Below are 17,771 nucleotides of genomic sequence, written 5' to 3' on the forward strand. Positions count from 1 at the left end.
ACCCAGGGAGAAGAGATGGGCAATAATAGAATGGAAGTGATAGTCTCCCCTTCTGTTTCCCGAGTTCTGGGAGATCCTGGATCATTTGCTAACAAAGTGGTGGATTTATCATGGGTGTTCTTAAAAAGATCAAGACTCAGAATTTTTGAAATGTTGATGTCACTAAACAGAATCATTACAAAATGTACTTTGTGCCTTTCAGGGTTTGCCTGCAAAATTTCAGATATCTAGGAAAACGAAATATAATAAGGTAATTATTTCTACTTATACAGTGTAGATGACATTGTTATTTTAAGTACTACTGTGGGGATTAACACTCAGATAAAAGTCATTAATGTATATCAATTTCATTCTGGAGGCATCATTCTTAAATATGGTAGCTGACCTACACGTTTTTTTTTTTTTTTAATCCTATGAATGTTTGGAGCTCAACTAATATAGCCATTTTCCTAGGTAACCAGGTGGATTACTTGTGATAGTGCATGAAGCTGTAGTAGTTAGACTATCATATTAGGGTTTTCCCAATCTTGTTTTTGAGTGCAAATGCCAGAGAAGAACAAACAGATCCTTCTATTTGTCACCATAGAACTGTGAGGGAACGGCGCTATCATGCATCCATGAATGCTTCAAAAGCATTAGAAACTGAGATTCCCCAGCCCCTAGTATTTGTCTCTGCCCACTATACTGAAGAGCATGAGATTATTTTCCCAGCTGTCAAGCATGAAATGTGCACTTCTGTTTCACCATGTTATGATGCTTCATTTTTCATTTTATGCTACAACAATGAACTTTGCTGTCTGTCATATGTTCAGCAGCAAAATGTAGAGTTGCTGTATTAACCAATTCATGCTTTGTATCATGTTTTGCCAGGTACATTCGTGTTTTTCACTGACATGACCTGATCAGAGGCACGTACCATAACAGAGTTAACGTTTATTTTCTATTAACAGGAAAATAGCTGCCGCCTTTAAGTTTGCTCAGGCCACCCAGAATAATGGAACACTTAAAGGATCTAACTCATCTTGTCAGACATCTGGTATACTGCCGCAATGGTAATTATTAAGCTTTTAACACCTTAAACCAAATTCAGATCAAAATAGGTCTAAACACAGGGGCTAAAGCTCATTTACAGCCACCTAAAGACCCCTTTACAGTGCCACTTACTGGGTGGTTATGTTTGGCCCCCATCTGGTTACTTCCACATTTACATGTAGTGTAGTCATTTATTATAGTGTCCATTTTATAAGCTAGGTGTATGCTCCTTTTTCCTGGTCTTTTTTTCTCCAAATAATCAATAAATTGTACATTTTAAGCTGAATTTAATTGTCCTATCCTATGGCATCTGAATAAACTGCAGAAGTAAAATGTGCATAGTAGTAATAGCCTTAATACCCACTTGAGGGGAAAATCAGTGTGTGTGTTTATATCATATGCTCCCATGTTACCAGGTGTTGCTCCTGCTGGGGAAAGGTTAAGTAGGTTCTGTTGACTCTTCAAGACAGGTGACTTATTGCCTCATCTGAACCTCAGGGAAGTGAGAGTGGCTTTCTAGATAAAGAAGATCAAGGGTGTGGGCTGAATGGCCTGAGGTAGCTACCCAAAGAGCAGCCAAGATAGGAGAGAAGGACTGAAGGGAGTGAATTTCTCACTTTATGTGGTTTGTAGACTTTGTCTAAGAGCAGGCTGGGAAAGGCTGTATTTCCACCGTTCTGTGCTTTTCAGATAAAATCTATGCGCAGCTTATTCAAAACCAATAATTATTCAAAATCTATGCGCAGCTTATTCAAACCCAATAATGCCCAACATCATAAGCCTATATCATGGCATATGGCTGGAACAAATGAAACATGAGGAAAAGGAAGCATTCCTCTTTCCCCTTCCCCCTCCCCCCCCCACTGAATAAGCACTGATCTCATTTCACAGCTGGAACTGGCATGGTGCCTTTGAATTAAAGCATGAAGAGGCCATTGTTTTGCTGCACGTTTACAGGAGAACCAGCATGGTGATACAAAATTAGAAACCCACCACGAATGAGGCATGCTGCAGCTGTTTTAAGCGACTGCTACAGTCTGCATCCTCCCAATGCAGCATTTAGCCCTTTTGGCTGTAAAAATATTTTTAAGGAATGGCAAAGACATATGTTAAGAGATAAATAAAATACTGTTACTTTTCAATGACCCTTCTAACGTTCACTCTGCTTTTGAAGATGTATGTTTGTTTATTTATGTTTGCTGACCAACAATATATTTTCATGTGAATGTGGAGCCAGATTTTCAAAGTGACTCAGGATAAAATTTTCAAGTGCTCAACAGTTGGGGTCAGATTTTCACACAGCAGTTCCCATTGCGACACTTGGAACCAGATTTGCAGCATGCTGGGTAGCAAAAATCTGGCCACTGAAAGGGAACTGAGCGCTTTTGAAAGTCTAAAAATATTTGTAATATAATCAAATTACCAACAAATCAGAGACATTTTTAGTTGAGAGGAAAGTAGACGTAAATGCTCAATTTGTTGCTAAAACTGTTAGTGCCTTGGGTCCTGATTTTCTGCTTTACATGTCCATGAGTGGAAAGGCCTCTTCTTGGGCAGGTTACTCCTGGTGGGAAAAGGTAAGGGCAAAGCTTACCCTTTGCCTGTGTGTATTTGGGGAAGATGGGACTCCACTCTTTGGGAGAGCAGGACAGGAGATGATGGGGTTGGAGTGGAGCCACCATCTGTGGCATCCTGCTCCCTTTCCCACAATTCTGTTCACCATACAGCCAGCCCCCTCCTCACCCCCCAAAAGAGGATTAGGTAGCACAGCTTAAAGGCCCATATTTTTCACAGTCAGGGTAATTTACCATTGGAACAACTTGGACATGGTAAATTCTCAGTCAGCTGAAGTCCTTAAAGACTGCACAAGACAAGACTGGTTGTCTTTCTAAACAACACACTCTAGCTCAGCCAGAAGTTATGGAGTTGATGCAGGTAAATCTTCCTGGCCTGTGGTATGTAGGAGACTAGCTTGTCATACTGGTACCTTCTGGCCTTCACGTCTACTAAAGAAAGATCTCCTTCAGGGTCATGTTGAAATGGAAGCTGCGGGGGGTCAGGGTAGGAGTCCTGAGGCACAAGCTCTCCACTTGGATGGCTTTTGGCAGCTCTCCTGAATGTTGTGGCTCTCAGAAAACTTGTGATTTTCAGGGAATAAACCTCCTTCCCATTCCATGGTAGGGCATGGGGTTGGAAACCAGTGGGGAAGGTTAAGGGTAACCCTCCCTCCCCTCCTTTTGAAGGTTTGATCATGTGCTAACTGTGCAAGTCAAAACTCATACAGATTCTAGGCCTGTATGCAGAAAATAACATGTGCAGAGGAGAAAATTTTCAAAACTGTGTACTTAAAGTTAGGCATCCATATTTAGGCAGCTAAATAAAAGGGACCAGATTTTTCAGACGTGCTGTCAGTTCTCACTGAATTCAGTAACTGAGGCAGGTTCCCAGTACTTTTGAAAATAAGGCCATTTTTATTTTGGAACTTTTGTATGAATGTATGTGCCTGAATTTGGTGCCCTTAGTTTTAAATGTCTTCTATTTAGCAAAATAGTCTATTGTAGTCATTAGCAGAATACAAAAAGAATGTATCTTTTTTTATTGTCACTGTCCATTCTAAAATCATCAGGCCCCCATTATTTATTAATTGTGTTTAATAATTTGTGGTGTTAATAGTTTTCTCTGTATTCTAAACCAACAGGATTTAGCTCAATTCCTCTTCCCTAAAGGGCTGTTGTGTAAACATTGGTTAGCTGGTTAAACCAGTGCTTCTCCTAGTAATAAGTAAATGTTATGATGTCTCCTGTGATCTCAAGAAATCACAAAACATCTGCTTGTGTTATATATACCTTGCTGACTTTGTTCTTCAGCTATATTAACCTGAAATATTTTGCATCCGTTGGTCTCCCTTACGGTCATTGAGAAATACTGCAGATAATTCTGAGAGACGTGGAAAAACTATAGGGACATGATAACAACATTTAAACAGAAAATGGTGCTTTCTCAATTTCAGGATACATTCTACTTCCAGTCATGATGGCCACAAACATCACAGATCTCAAACATTACCAATAATCCGTGGCAAAAATGCATTTTCCAACCCCAAACTTTTGCAAATGATAGACAGCAGCATGGCAAGTAAGTATGAAGGAAATGAATCTACTTATCTGTCTGTCTCCATCTTAGATTTCTCTATAGAGCCCAGCACCATTATGTATAAGAGTCTGATTCAAAGCCCATTGAAGTCAATGAGAGTCTTTACATTGATTTCATTGGGCTTTGCATCAGGCCCTAAGGGCTGAAATGGATCTTGTATGAATATTAATAGTTGGAATATAGACCTGTAAAGAAAAAAAAGCCAACACTTGCAAACATCAGAACCTGAAGATAGGTACTTAAACACATATTTGGAAAACGAAATTAGCAGCTTGCTTTTCAGAGGTGCTGACTTCCCATGGACTTCAGTGGATTCATACTACCCACGTTTTTGCCAAGCTCATTGAATTCCGTGGTAATTTGCACCAGCTGAGAACCTTCCCCCCGGAGTGTTGTACAATCAGGTGTGCAACATCTGAAATGGATAAGTGCTAGAGCTGGTAAAAAATGTGGACTCTTTGCAAATATTTTTAGGAAAAAATTGTCCTGTTTTCCATCGAAAAATTTAAAAATTCTGAATTTTTCAACCATCTTTAATCATGACAAATAAAGCTCTTCAAAATACTGTGTGGCTGTAACTCCTGTAAATTGTCATCTCCTTGCCATTTTCACATCCAGGTGCTTTGATCTGTAGGAAGCAGATCTCATGAAAATGGATGCCTTAGTATTTTACACCGCACTTTTCCTTTTAATCTCAAAATCTAGAGGCAATATTTTGTGTGCTCATTAAGATAGTAATGTATATTGGACATTTAAAAATAACAGGTATCCTTAAAGCATACCTACACATATCTCTATTTAACAATAAGAATGGCATTCTGTGTCAGTGAGAGAATACAGTAATGTGACCTCTCAGAGTAGATGCTTTAAAATGCTTTAAAAAATAAATGTCCATTCTTTTCCCCATCAGCATTGCAACTCACTGGAGTGAATTGTAGCATCAGAATATCATTCTAGAATTATAGCATTTACAGACAAGTCAAGCATTTGCTAACTCACATATGGAACAAATAGTGCCATATTTTAGCAGTCATTGCCTGCCTATGTGAGGGGAGAAGGCTCAGGGATTCTTTCTTCTCCAATTGCCACCCCCACCGTGTTTTTGTGCTGTGGACAGCCAGAATTCTAGTGCTTGTACTCCCTGAATGCAAGGCGAGGCAGAGTTTTAGTTCCAGCAGTGTTAAGATACCCTATACAGGTGAGGACAGTGTACCATTCCCTTTTTGCACAACTAACATCTAAAGGTGGATGCTAAAATGAATGCACACTGCTCACTTATATATGTAATAATTATTATGTAAGAGTTCACTTTCCCCATGTCCTCTGAAGGCAGCCTGCATGCCCTTGTCCTTTACGGGTAGAGTGCATCCATCAGCTACTAGTAGTTTAATGCCCTCTGCACACACAGCCTGATGTACCCTACAGTTAGCTCTTAACAGACCTAGAGGATACAGATAGACAGACCTGAAAAAGATACATAACTAGTGGCAGACGGTGTGACAGGAAATGTCAAGTATACATTTGTTTATTGCACATAATTTTTTTCTGAGGGAGATGTGATGACAGGATATAATTCATTGTTCAAATCTCTTGTCAGGCTGAATGTAATCTCTGATGAAAAAAGCAAACAAAGAAATAATATTCTGCAAAGTTGAAAAGTTGTTACAAAATTAACAAAATCGAAGCAAGCAACCTTCTTTCCCCCTTTAGCTTACGTGCACACTTAGGAATGAATGTTTATACTGATTTGGGAAGCAGTTCTTGATCTGATTGGAGGGTTATTTATCTTGATACTCACTTTGTTGTTCTCTTCCCACTTCTTTTGCTACAGGCAGCTCCAATGACACAGACATTGTACACTATGCAGACACAGAGGCAAATATTGCCACAGAGGTTTGCCTTACCATTCTTGACCTACTGTGTCTTTTCACTCAGAACCACCAGGTATTTTCTATTGTTGCAAATTCTCCTTGAAATGGTGTCATAGGTTTGAACAAAAAGAGAATTTTAAATAAGGTTCAAAATGCCCATGAGTACATTACAAAGAAACAAATATAATGCCAAATCATTCCATTGTTGAGGAGTTTTGGTGGGGTGAAGGAAGGGGAGTACTAAGCCCCCATGCAGGTACTGGCCTAAAGTGTCCTGGATGAGCAAAAGAGCTAGGAAAAGGGATGACCCATGGAAACAGCATCACTTGCTACGGTGTGATGACAGTAATGCTTTGATCTCATATAAACCGGTCATTAAAAAATCTCCATACCTTTACAAAGGTGGGTAAGTATTATCCACATTTTAAAAATGGAGACACTGAGGCAGAGAGAAGTTAAGGCCAAACTTTTCAAACTTGGGTGCCTAAAACTTAGACTGCTAACTACTTACTGAGGCATCTGAATAAAAGGGCTGGTCTACACTACCACAGCAAGTTGACCCAAGTTAAGCTACTTCAGTTACATGAATAACATAACTGAAGTAGACGTAGCTTAGGTCGACTTACCATGCGGTGTCTACACCATGCTGTCAACAGCAGATGCTTTCTCACCGACTTCTCTTACTCTTCTCAGAGATGTGGAGTACACAAATCGATGGGAGAGCGCTCTGCCATTGATTTAGCATGTTTTCACCAGACCTGCTAAATCAACACCTGCTATATTGATTGCAGCAGTGCCAATCTACCGGTAAGTGTAGACATGGCCAAAGTCATCTGAATTTCAGAGATGCTGAAATAGCTTCTACTGAAGTCAGCAGGCGTTGTAGATGCTCAGCACCTCTTAAAATCAGGTCACTGATCAAGCCATTCTTGCAATATGGATTTAGAAGTCTAACTGTAGGCATTTAAGTTAGAAAATGTTGGCCTAAGTGACTTGCACAAGGTCACGCAGATAGAAAGTGGCAGCCATCAACAGAGCCCAGTTCTCATAAGTCCCACTTCCCTGTCCTTAGTGGTATGTGTAGTAGTTGGTGTTAATGAATAGGGAGAACAAGCAGTGGAAAACAATGGTCCGATATTACTGTAGGTATGAAGAGCCCACAGCCCATGCAGAATGCCTCACATTGCTCGTAACCTCTAAGCACTTGTAGGGCTGACATTAAAGATACTACCACATTTGGACACATTAGGACTTGGTACAAAAAAATGAAAGGAGCCATTTTCTGTTCTATTATTACAATATTACAATCCTGTTTGTGTGCTAACTTTTCAGAGACAACTCCAGCAATCTGATTGCCAGAATGCACTGATGAAAAAGGTCTTTGATACCTACCTGCTCTTTTTGCAAGTCAACCAGTCGGCAGTAGCCCTCAAGCATGTCTTTGCTGCCTTGCGGTTGTTTGTGAGCAAGGTAACTATACCTTTTATTCCATTTGAAAGCTGTTACATAAGGTTGGCAGGGCGGTGCAACAAATCCAACTTTGTGGAGGATTTCACACTTTAAGATGCTTTCCGTCTCTTCATTTCATTGGTATTTAGGGATCCGTGTTGAAAAAGACCATCTGATTTACTATCTGCAGTTTTGTAGGTACAAATAATTATGGGAGTATTTTCTAACCCTTAGACGCTGAACTACCTCACTGTGCCTGGGAACCAGATCTAAAAGCTACAAAATCAGAGCTGGAGTTGAGGACATTTTTAAAAAATAATCAGGATTTGGCAGATGGATTATAGTGATGGCTGAGGAGAAGTGGGAGAAATGCTACTGTAATTTTGTAACATTAAACAAAATGGATCTGATTGTCCAGTCCCTTGCATGTAACACAGTAGTGGAGAAAAGTTTAAGCTACATGCCATTCTTCCAAAATGGTTGTAAATTGCAAAAAAAAAAAAAAAAAATGGTCATGCCTCTTCCAGCAACATAGCTCAAAGGCCAAAGGAAGCATAAGATAAACCAGTCACAGCCTGCTTTAAATTACACACCAGACTTCCAGGAGCCAGAGGAGCATGTGCAGTGGCAGGAGAGTAAATATCTAACATCATCTGATCCATCCACCCCATTGCCTTCAGGGGTTGTGTTCTTTCTCCGAACGTCTGTAGGCATATTGATCTCAGTAGTGGCTCCTGTGGGAATAATAATCTCTATAGCAATCTAGATCTGCGCCAAACATGCTTATCTTTTCCCTCGTCTCATTCCTTCTGTTTTCTGCTGTCTCCATCCTGTGATCAGTAGCTCTCAACGAACAGAGCCACTTGGACCTTTACATCCTATACTCTCTGCCATCTAATGCTGTTTAGACTGTTGGCCACAGGGGGAACACTGGCTTAATGTGACATAAAAGCATAGTAATCAATAGAAAGGAGTGAAATTTTTCAGCAAAATATTTTCTGGCAAAAAATATCAGATTTGGCAGCACTGAGATGTTTTATGAATTCATGCCAATTTCACCAAATTGTTTGTTTTGAAAATAAACTAGTCCTCTCTCCTTACCTCCTCCCCTTCCCCCCCCCCCCCAAATAAGAATGTTTCCATTTTTGGTTTGAAATAACTTTTTGTTTTGAAATTTATTTTAAATTTCTTTAAATAAATTCAAAAAACATTTAAAAATGCTCAAACTGAAATATTTTATTTCAGGTCAACTGAAACATTTAATTCAATCCAAAACATTTTTTTTAACTTTTGGATTCACCAAATATTTTGAATATTTTTGTTTTCAGTCCAACTGTAATGAACTTTTTCAGCCTTTTTAGACTGCTGCAAAACACCCATTATTTCCCCAGCTGTAGTGCTATTCCAAACTTTTTTCTCCTCACTGGTCAGCTTTTATAATGGTGTCTGAACTCTCCCCAGTCCCTTTCACTATGCTATTTTCGTTGCAACTGCTGCACTTCACTATGCTTTCAGTGCGCATGATGTTATTTGTATATCAAATACAAATTTGGAAAGTCAATTTGACTGATGCTTTGTACACAACAGGATTTGATTAATGCTTTGCACACAACTTGCACACACTGTTTTCACTTACTTCCATTTTTACACAGAAGAGAATGCTTAGCTAGTGGCAGATGTTTTTGCTAGACACTGGTGTGTCTGAGAGAGAGAGGCTTGTTTTTAATGAAAGTTTGACACACAATATGTTGATTCAAAATGAACGTAGCAAGGAGTGGGAGAAGTGCTAAACATTTTGACATTTTTTTCTCTATAGTTTCCTTCAGCATTTTTTCAAGGGCAAGCAGACATGTGTGGATCATTCTGCTATGAAATCCTGAAATGCTGTAACCATAGGTCACGGTCAACTCAAACAGAGGCATCTGCTCTTCTTTATTTTTTCATGAGAAAGAACTTTGAATTTAACAAGCAGAAGTCAATAGTCAGGTCCCATCTACAGGTGAGTGAAGTGTAAGATGCACTTTAAACAATGTATACGGGCTATATAAAATATTCCACTGAAATGACTCTCTGAATTCTGCAAATCACAATTTCTCTGTGTCATTCTAATTTTTCTGGCATGTCTGAAAACATTGGACCATATTCACCAGTTCATTCCAGCTGTTTTGATTTGTGCTGGTGATACAAAGCAGCTGTAAACTTAGCTAACTGGCCAGTTAAATCAGGTTTATGGCTTCACTGCATCACAGGCACAGCATATAGCAGTTGGAGCATATCTGACTCAGTGTGTCACCAGTGCGGGCTTAACTTACATCTCCAATTTTACAGTAGTGTGATTCAATCAGTACAGATGCATGGGCATAAAACTGGAGTAATACAGTGATGAGACAGGATCTAACATTTTAAAACAATTATAAACATATAAAAGACATTTGTTATTTATATTTATGTATTTGTTTATATTTTGTCTTGATAAAATATTTGTGGAAAGCCCTTTTCTCTCCTCCTATCAGTTCCAACTCTTGCTGATTTTTTAAAACAGGGAATTAAAACTATGTCCAAACTTTGCTTTCCTTTAGTAATCATACATTGTTCTTTTTTCCTCTTCACCTATAGCTCATCAAAGCTGTAAGCCAATTGATCGCAGATGCAGGGATTGGTGGATCTCGGTTTCAACATTCACTTGCAATTATAAATAATTTTGCTAATGGAGACAAGCAGATGAAAGTAAGAGAGGTTTTGTGTCTATCACTGCCTGTTATAGATGACTGAATGATAGGAAGAACTGATTCACAAATACTTTCATGAATAAAAGGACTGACTTCGTTTTATAGTGATTCATGGTTCATGTTGTTGTTTTGTCAAGTAAATGTTTGTGAATCCCAAAATCTTAATAAATATAACACGAATGTTTGTTCATCTGAACTTATTTGTTATTCACTATTTGTTATTCTCCTTTTGAAAATGTTTCACTCATCCAATCATGGAGCAGAAATTATGCCGTACGACAAGTGAAACACCATGAATAGCATGTAGTTGAAGTTAACAGTTCCCAAATGATATTTAGGCTAGAAATTATTCTTCCAACTATTTAGTAAATACTTATTAATAATAAATACGTTTAATAGAAAATCCAGATTTGTTTGTGAATAATTTGCTAACCAAAAATAATGGGCTTACCTCATAATAAGTATTATTTTAATAACTGTTTAGACCCCACTCTGCTAAATATATTAGAAAACAGTTTTAAATCACAACTTGTGTATTTTTATAAGCTCTTGTCAAATGCTTTTCAGGAAACATTTTCAACTTTATTCTTATGGGGCTTACTCTCCTTTCACTAACAGTGGTGTAAATCAGGAGTAAGTCCATTGAAGTCAATAGTTACACTGATGTAAAATTAGTGTAAGTAACATGGGAATCTGGCCTGTATTTTATTTTGTTAAAGGGCAGCTTTGATCTGCTAATCTTGTATCTGTGTGTTCTGCTTTTGTAGCATTCTCAGACCTGCCAATCAAAAGAAAGGCACAATTTTTTTTTCTGTATCGTTATGCTCTCTACACCTATGCAAAAAAACAAACAAAATCAAACCCCACAGCCCTGAAAATCAGAATCTCAAAAAAAAAAAAACCAGCAGAACTGACATAAGTTTTTTTTTTTTTGAGGAATAATCTATGATCTGGCTGATAGGAAGACCAAATTTTAATCTTGTGTGGTTTGAAATGGCTATGGGCAAGACTGAGATACCATTTTTCACACTGAATACTACCTTCTGCCATTGATGTTAGTGAGGCTACCTGTGGAGTAAGGTATTACTTGCATCAGTAAGTGTATCCAAATCTGGCAATAAATTTAGCAACGCTTTACAAACATATGGTCATATTTTCACTTGTTACCCCAGCGTCAGTCCATTGACTTCAGTGGAGTTACTCCATATAGACAATGGTGTAACTGAAATCAGAATATGGACTAGGGTTTCTAATGGATGCTGTGACACATCAGTAAATAAATGGCAGAGAACTGTTCAAATATGTAAATATAATGGGACTATGAGTGTGATCTAAATAGGAGTCTATTCATTGACTTCAGGCCCAGTCAGGGGTGATACTATAGTTTAACACAATAAAAGTATGGCTTTGTAGGCCTTTTCAATGATTCATTGCTTATCTTTTCCAAAGAACAGTCACTTTCCAGCAGAGGTGAAAGACCTGACCAAACGCATCAGGACAGTTTTAATGGCCACAGCTCAGATGAAGGAACATGAGAAAGACCCAGAGATGCTTGTAGACCTGCAGTACAGTCTAGCAAACTCATATGCCAGTACACCTGAATTACGAAGGACTTGGCTTGAAAGCATGGCCAAGATTCATGCTCGAAATGGAGATTTATCAGAGGTAATTTACGTAAGACAAAGAAATCAGTCTGTATTTAGATTGAGATCTACAAATGAAAAGCACTCTATAAAAGCTTGGTATTTTTAATTATGATGATTATCTAAGCTAAATGTGCAGTTTCCCTCATGTGACTAAAATAAGATGTGACTGGGTTGAAGAATGCCTGAATATGCTGTATATTACAGGCTATATACCAGGGATTAACCAGGACTAGCTGACACATTGCTGAGCATGATTTGTCTTTGTCTACAGTGACCACAAGGCCATTGTCAGCTTCCTGTTAGCCAACTCAGCTGTTAAAATCATGTTTAAACACAATGTAATTTCCTAATGAAGACAAGACTATGTAGTTTCCATTCCCTTCTGGGTTGTTTGTTTTTCAGCACAGGATATGATCTGGGTCATAGCACAATTTTTTTCTTTTGGGCAAAAATGTTATTTGTATTAAATTGATTAATTGAACCCCACGATCTTAGCCCAATAATACCTTGTTTCCAAAGTAACCATGTATTTTCTATGGGTTAGATCCTGACGCTCTTGTTTAACCCGTGCTCTATACGTACGTAGGCGAAACTCCTATTAAAATCAATTATAGTTTTGCCTGAGTAAGGACTTGGTATTTGACCTATGATTTCTTCAAATTGTCAAACTAAGTTTGTTTCCCCTTTTCCAAAACATATTCCGACAACGAAGAGGGTTTCTGACCCTCAGCAAACGAATAATGTAAGATCTGTGGTGTACTTTAATATATTTATATGGTCTCTGGTTTCAGGCTGCTATGTGCTATATCCATATAGCTGCCCTCATTGCAGAATATCTGAAAAGAAAGGGTAAGTTAAATGTATTCAAATGCACTAATTCATGTAGAGAATTATACAACTGAACACATTTTTGCAGCTGTTTTACTTCATTCAGATCACATTTGTTTTCTTTTCAAGCTATCCTGCTGCTTGTACCCTTCACATGTGTTTAAGATATGAGACTAGTAAATTCTTATTGTAACAGCAAAATAAAATACATATGTTATACATAAGAGGTTAATTGAACGTTTAGCTTTTTAGTGCTAAGAGAATGCTTAATTTGTTAGTGTGTCATTATTAAATATGCATGTTATTAACACATACCAGTAGCACTATACTAATAACATCTTACACTACCATAGGTTACTGGAAAATGGAAAAGATTTGTACCTCACGTATGCTCCTGGAAGATGTTCAAGTCTCTGATAGTAATCTGTTACTAACTACTCACAATGGAGGAAGTGAGTGTTCTAACCATGCCTGTTTATGGGTCAAGTAACATCATTTAGAAAATCAAGTTACTACTCTTAAACTGATCTGGTGAAAGAAGATGTTCTCAAAAGGGGAAAGAATTATGTTGCATGATTATGTTTTTAATAGAAAGCAGTTAATACTAGGAAATATTGTGTGATATTTTTCTGATGCTCATTTTGGTTGGACTAATTAATTATCTTGATGAATTGTACAGTATGTCACTAGTTACAGTGTTTACCAACAACAAGCCTTTCTGCTACTGATCCATGCAGGGAACTCCTACTTTAGTCAGTGGGAGTTTTGCACGAAAATACGTCATTATAGGATCCTATAATTTTCATTTCAAAGTGAGATAAACTGCTTAAAAAGGACAATATTATTAAACAATTATACATCATCAATGTTCAATAACAGAAGTAAAAATAAGACCTTGATTGTACAGTCAGAAAAAATTAACATCCAGATAATGATATTGTACATAGTATACAATGGACAGCTTTTTAATTGGAGTTCATTTTCTTCCTTATCATATGATAAAACATTAAAGGCCCAGTTCTGCAGGGTGCAAGAGTATCTCTTGCAAGATGGTGCATGCCTGTATGTGCCACATCAAGCCAAATGGATTCAAGTCTTGCAGGAGAGACACTGCAGATTGTATGATTGGGGCTTAGGCCTCTCCCTCCCCGCCCTCCTTTTTTTTTTTTTTTTTTTTTTATGGTTTATGATAAATCAAGTTTTATGGTTCAACCGTTTATATAGTGTAATAGTGAAATGCCCGTGCAGAAAAAAATATGTGATTATATTTTGGATGAAATTCCTTGACTTTGTTAGGACTTTTGGACCCTAATCCCCAATTGGGTGACTTTTTCCGGCCACAAGATTTTTATGGCTACATAAAATCACCTCATTTCAAGGGGAAAATTAAAGGAAAAAAAAGAAATGTTGCAGTTACTGTAATGCTGCTACTCTCAGAATTGATGTTCAAATTAATATATTCAACTTCCCAATCATTTGCAAAACCATTTTCAGAGTTGACAATAATATCTTTCCTTCTCACATTAGCAGAGAAAAACCATTAAATGCATCGATTAGGGCTAGAATCTATTAAAAGGAGGAAGCGTTATTTTTTTTAATGTAAAGCCTTCATTTGTACCAAGCCTGAGATGAGTAGGAGCCAACTCCTACAGAATGTCATTTTTCTTAGGCTTATATAAACATCATGTGTGTGTCTGGAGAATCAAGGTAGCAATGAGACTGATCCTGCTCTTATTGAGGTCTGTGACAAAACTCCCATTTGACCACAGTGTGAGGAGGATCAGGCCCAATATCTGATTGTCTACACATAATTGCTAGTCTAGATTATTTTATTTAGAGCATAGCAGAGAAATAAAAAATATGATTTTTTTCTTTAATTATATTGTTCCTCTGCCAATCTCTGTTAGTTTATTAAACTTACATTTCAGCATGAGCTAGCTCTATTGGCACAGCTTCCATAAAGAATTGCTTCTGTGGAAAAGAGAATAAATATCGGGGGTGGGGGGGTATAAGATGTGTGTTTTGGAAAGGAGAGAATAGTCTGATAGCTCATAAATGGTGAAGTCACATCGTCTGCAGAAGTGAAAGGAAATGTATTAAGGGAAGTATGCTTTTTGTCAAGGGTGGGGAGTGTGTGGGAAAGTCATGCATGTAAAGAATGAACAGCTTAAGGGTAACGTCAAAACTCAGAGGCAGTAAAACGTCAAATAAGTCAAAACAAATAGTAATAGCAACCCCTTTGTGGTGTGTGCCTCTGTGTTTCTGTGCACAGTGGTATAGTATATTTCACTCTACATTTAATAAATTACCGCCCTTCAAATTTTTCTACTGTTAAACTTAACCTCACATGTTTCTGAAGTTTGTCTTAACATCACCTTCTCTGGCAGATTTTCCTTTTAAAAAACACTAAGGTATTAGTGGCCCAAAACACTATGGGCCAGATTCTGCCAATCTTACCCTTAGTGAGTAATACTGTATTTTGTACATAGTCTAGCTGAAAAGTACTGAACTACTTACATGCTTAATTTTATGCACTATGAGTGCTCTCATTGACTTCAGAAGGATTACACATAGTGTGTCAAGTCTTTGTAATATGTAATATGTAAGTCTTTGCAGGATAAGGGCCAATTAAACTAGTCAACATGAGTAAGGGTGGCAGACTCTAGCCCTGTAGTAATGCTATTGTACTATTAATGTAGAATACTATTTTCTATGTGTAGTTTTATATGGGTTGGCAGAGTGATACAACACAAGTGGAGTAGTGACACGCAGAGGAAAGGAGAAGGTTTCTCTGAGATCATTGCCTTATGAGTACATATTAGTGTATCTGCCTAGACAAGTGGATTTATGCCACAGAGGGAACTTAGAATAATGTGTCATAAATTCAATCAGTTCCATTTGTGCCACTCACCACTTGGATTGTAAAAAAATTAAAAAGTAATAGTCCTAGCCATATAAAACTGGTTGCCATTTTACAACATCCTATAGCCTTTTAAAATCCATGGTTATACAAGTATTAATTAGCATTTTCGTGGCTTGTACTTCAAGGCTTATTTTCCATGGGATGGCCAGCTTTTCTAAATATTACCCCAAACATTAAAGAGGAAGGAGCTATGAAAGAAGATTCTGGAATGCAAGATACTCCATATAATGAGGTTAGCAATGGTAGATTTAAATAATGTTGTTCTGTATTCTTTTAACTTTATTACTTTAAGGTTGGGGTGGGGGGGTTTAAGCTATTTATTTATTTAGGAAGTGTTAACCAGGTTATAAATCCTTGTCATGTAAATATCAGAAGCAAAATAAAATCAAAGTGAGTTGTGGTTTAAAGAGACATTATAAAGGAATATAGTAACCAGATCTCTCTATTTAGAAGAATGTTACCGTGTTACAGAGCATCGTTACCACAGTTGTGACATGTCATTTCTAGTAATTTTATTAAATGGGGTGAAATCTGTCTACACAAATTTAACAAACCAGGCAAGTCTATCAAATGTTAATATACCAAAAAATTGAAAAGGTGTGATGGGGGTTTCTGTAGGTACATGTACTTTGAGTATTGAATAAAAGATAACCAAATATCTAAGTATATATTTGTCATCTGTCTGTTTTGCTGGGTATGTAATTGGTGTGTTAATTTTTCTTGAACAACCACTTCCCATATTTTGGAACCACTGCTCTATGGTTGGACTATTTTTTTCTTTTTCCAGTGAGAGGCTACCAATAGCCAAGCAGCTACAGTAGAATCTCAGAGTTACAAACACCTTGGGAATGGAGGTTGTTCGTAACTCTGAACAAAACATTATAGTTCTTTCAAAAAGTTCTTTCAGTTCTTTTTACAACTGAAAATTGACTTAATATAGCTTTGAAACTTTACTATGCCAAAGAAAAATGCTGCTTTTCCTTTATTTTTTAGTAGTTTACGTTTAACACAGTACTGTCCTGTATTTGCTTGCTTTGTTTTGTGTCTCTGCTGCTGCCTGATCACCTACTTCCAGGCCAAATGAGGTGTGTGGTTGCCTGGTCAGTTCCTAACTCTGGTGTTTGTAACTCCGAGGTTCTACTGTACTAGCAGATGACAGATGAATTCTTCATTTCCTTTTGTGTGACCATTTCCACCCAGAATTCCCAGGAGGATTATTAAAGGATTATTTGGTAATGAATAGCCAACAATTTGTGATATTGGCTACAGATTACATCCAGTACTCTCTAATGACTGGACATGCCCACCATACATGCATAAAATCTCCTCTTTCACCACAAGTTTTTCAACATATAGCTAGCTGGTGTGAGGTACCACTGAAACAGTGTCTTAAAGAAATTTTCTTTTATTGTGCTATGATGTTGCTGGTACTCTTTTCAAGATCAAACCTCATTACTCTGGGGTAGTTTGTTTATCCAGGTCCTTTTCCCAGCATGTCACATATGGACTTTTTTTTATTTGGATAGTTTTCTGTAAAATTTGATGTAAATTAACTATAATTTTTTCTTTCCTAATGCACCTGATGCCGTTACGTCTCTTAAAATTAGCTTTCTGTATAAAACAGTTTTTCAAGAAAGTTGAGAACTATAATGCCTAACTTGAAAACACTGGTACCACAGGAGAGTGGGATAGTCAAAGATCGTTTTTATTACTAAATAAGTTAGAAAAGTTTCTTTACTGAATAGGGGGCCAACTGTATGTATTCCATGGCTCGCCCAATCTTTAAAAGTATCTGGTTTGTGATTTGGGTTAAGATCTGAATTATTTGCAGTGGCTGTTGGTGAGGGAAAAAGAACTTGTCTTTAGTTCTATCCCAAACCTATAGTGTAGCCTTTGCTAAAAGATATGCATATGTTTCTGGAGGGCAATAACATTTTTATATGATTCCTGCGCACATTATAAATGTGATAAACTATATTAAGGGATCACTTTACCCAATGCAGACTCTTTTCACCTAAAATATGGCAACTGTTTAACAATGCACAATAAAGCCACAAAAACATCCAATTTAAATAACTGGGGTGGAATTTTAGTTTGACCGATTGTAAAATACCAGAATTGGAATATGAGGAGGAAACCC

General features: G+C 37.5%; 1 protein-coding gene across 12 annotated transcripts in view; it reads left to right on the forward strand.

Annotated features, from left to right (window-relative positions):
* The window catches only part of DOCK10 (dedicator of cytokinesis 10), a 188,324-nt gene that overhangs the window by 146,747 nt on the left and 23,806 nt on the right, over positions 1 to 17,771 (forward strand). For all 12 annotated transcript variants that reach the window (XM_039487216.1, XM_039487218.1, XM_039487221.1 and 9 more), the window contains 11 exons: positions 203 to 250; positions 951 to 1,052; positions 4,043 to 4,167; positions 6,017 to 6,129; positions 7,389 to 7,526; positions 9,322 to 9,504; positions 10,122 to 10,232; positions 11,684 to 11,899; positions 12,672 to 12,729; positions 13,062 to 13,160; positions 15,757 to 15,863. In XM_039487216.1, coding sequence (XP_039343150.1) covers positions 203 to 250; positions 951 to 1,052; positions 4,043 to 4,167; positions 6,017 to 6,129; positions 7,389 to 7,526; positions 9,322 to 9,504; positions 10,122 to 10,232; positions 11,684 to 11,899; positions 12,672 to 12,729; positions 13,062 to 13,160; positions 15,757 to 15,863 — 1,300 coding nt within the window. The remainder of the gene's footprint in view (positions 1 to 202; positions 251 to 950; positions 1,053 to 4,042; positions 4,168 to 6,016; positions 6,130 to 7,388; positions 7,527 to 9,321; positions 9,505 to 10,121; positions 10,233 to 11,683; positions 11,900 to 12,671; positions 12,730 to 13,061; positions 13,161 to 15,756; positions 15,864 to 17,771) is intronic.

This window comes from Mauremys reevesii, linkage group 9, assembly GCF_016161935.1.
Source record: "Mauremys reevesii isolate NIE-2019 linkage group 9, ASM1616193v1, whole genome shotgun sequence".
Taxonomy (NCBI): Eukaryota; Metazoa; Chordata; order Testudines; family Geoemydidae; genus Mauremys; species Mauremys reevesii.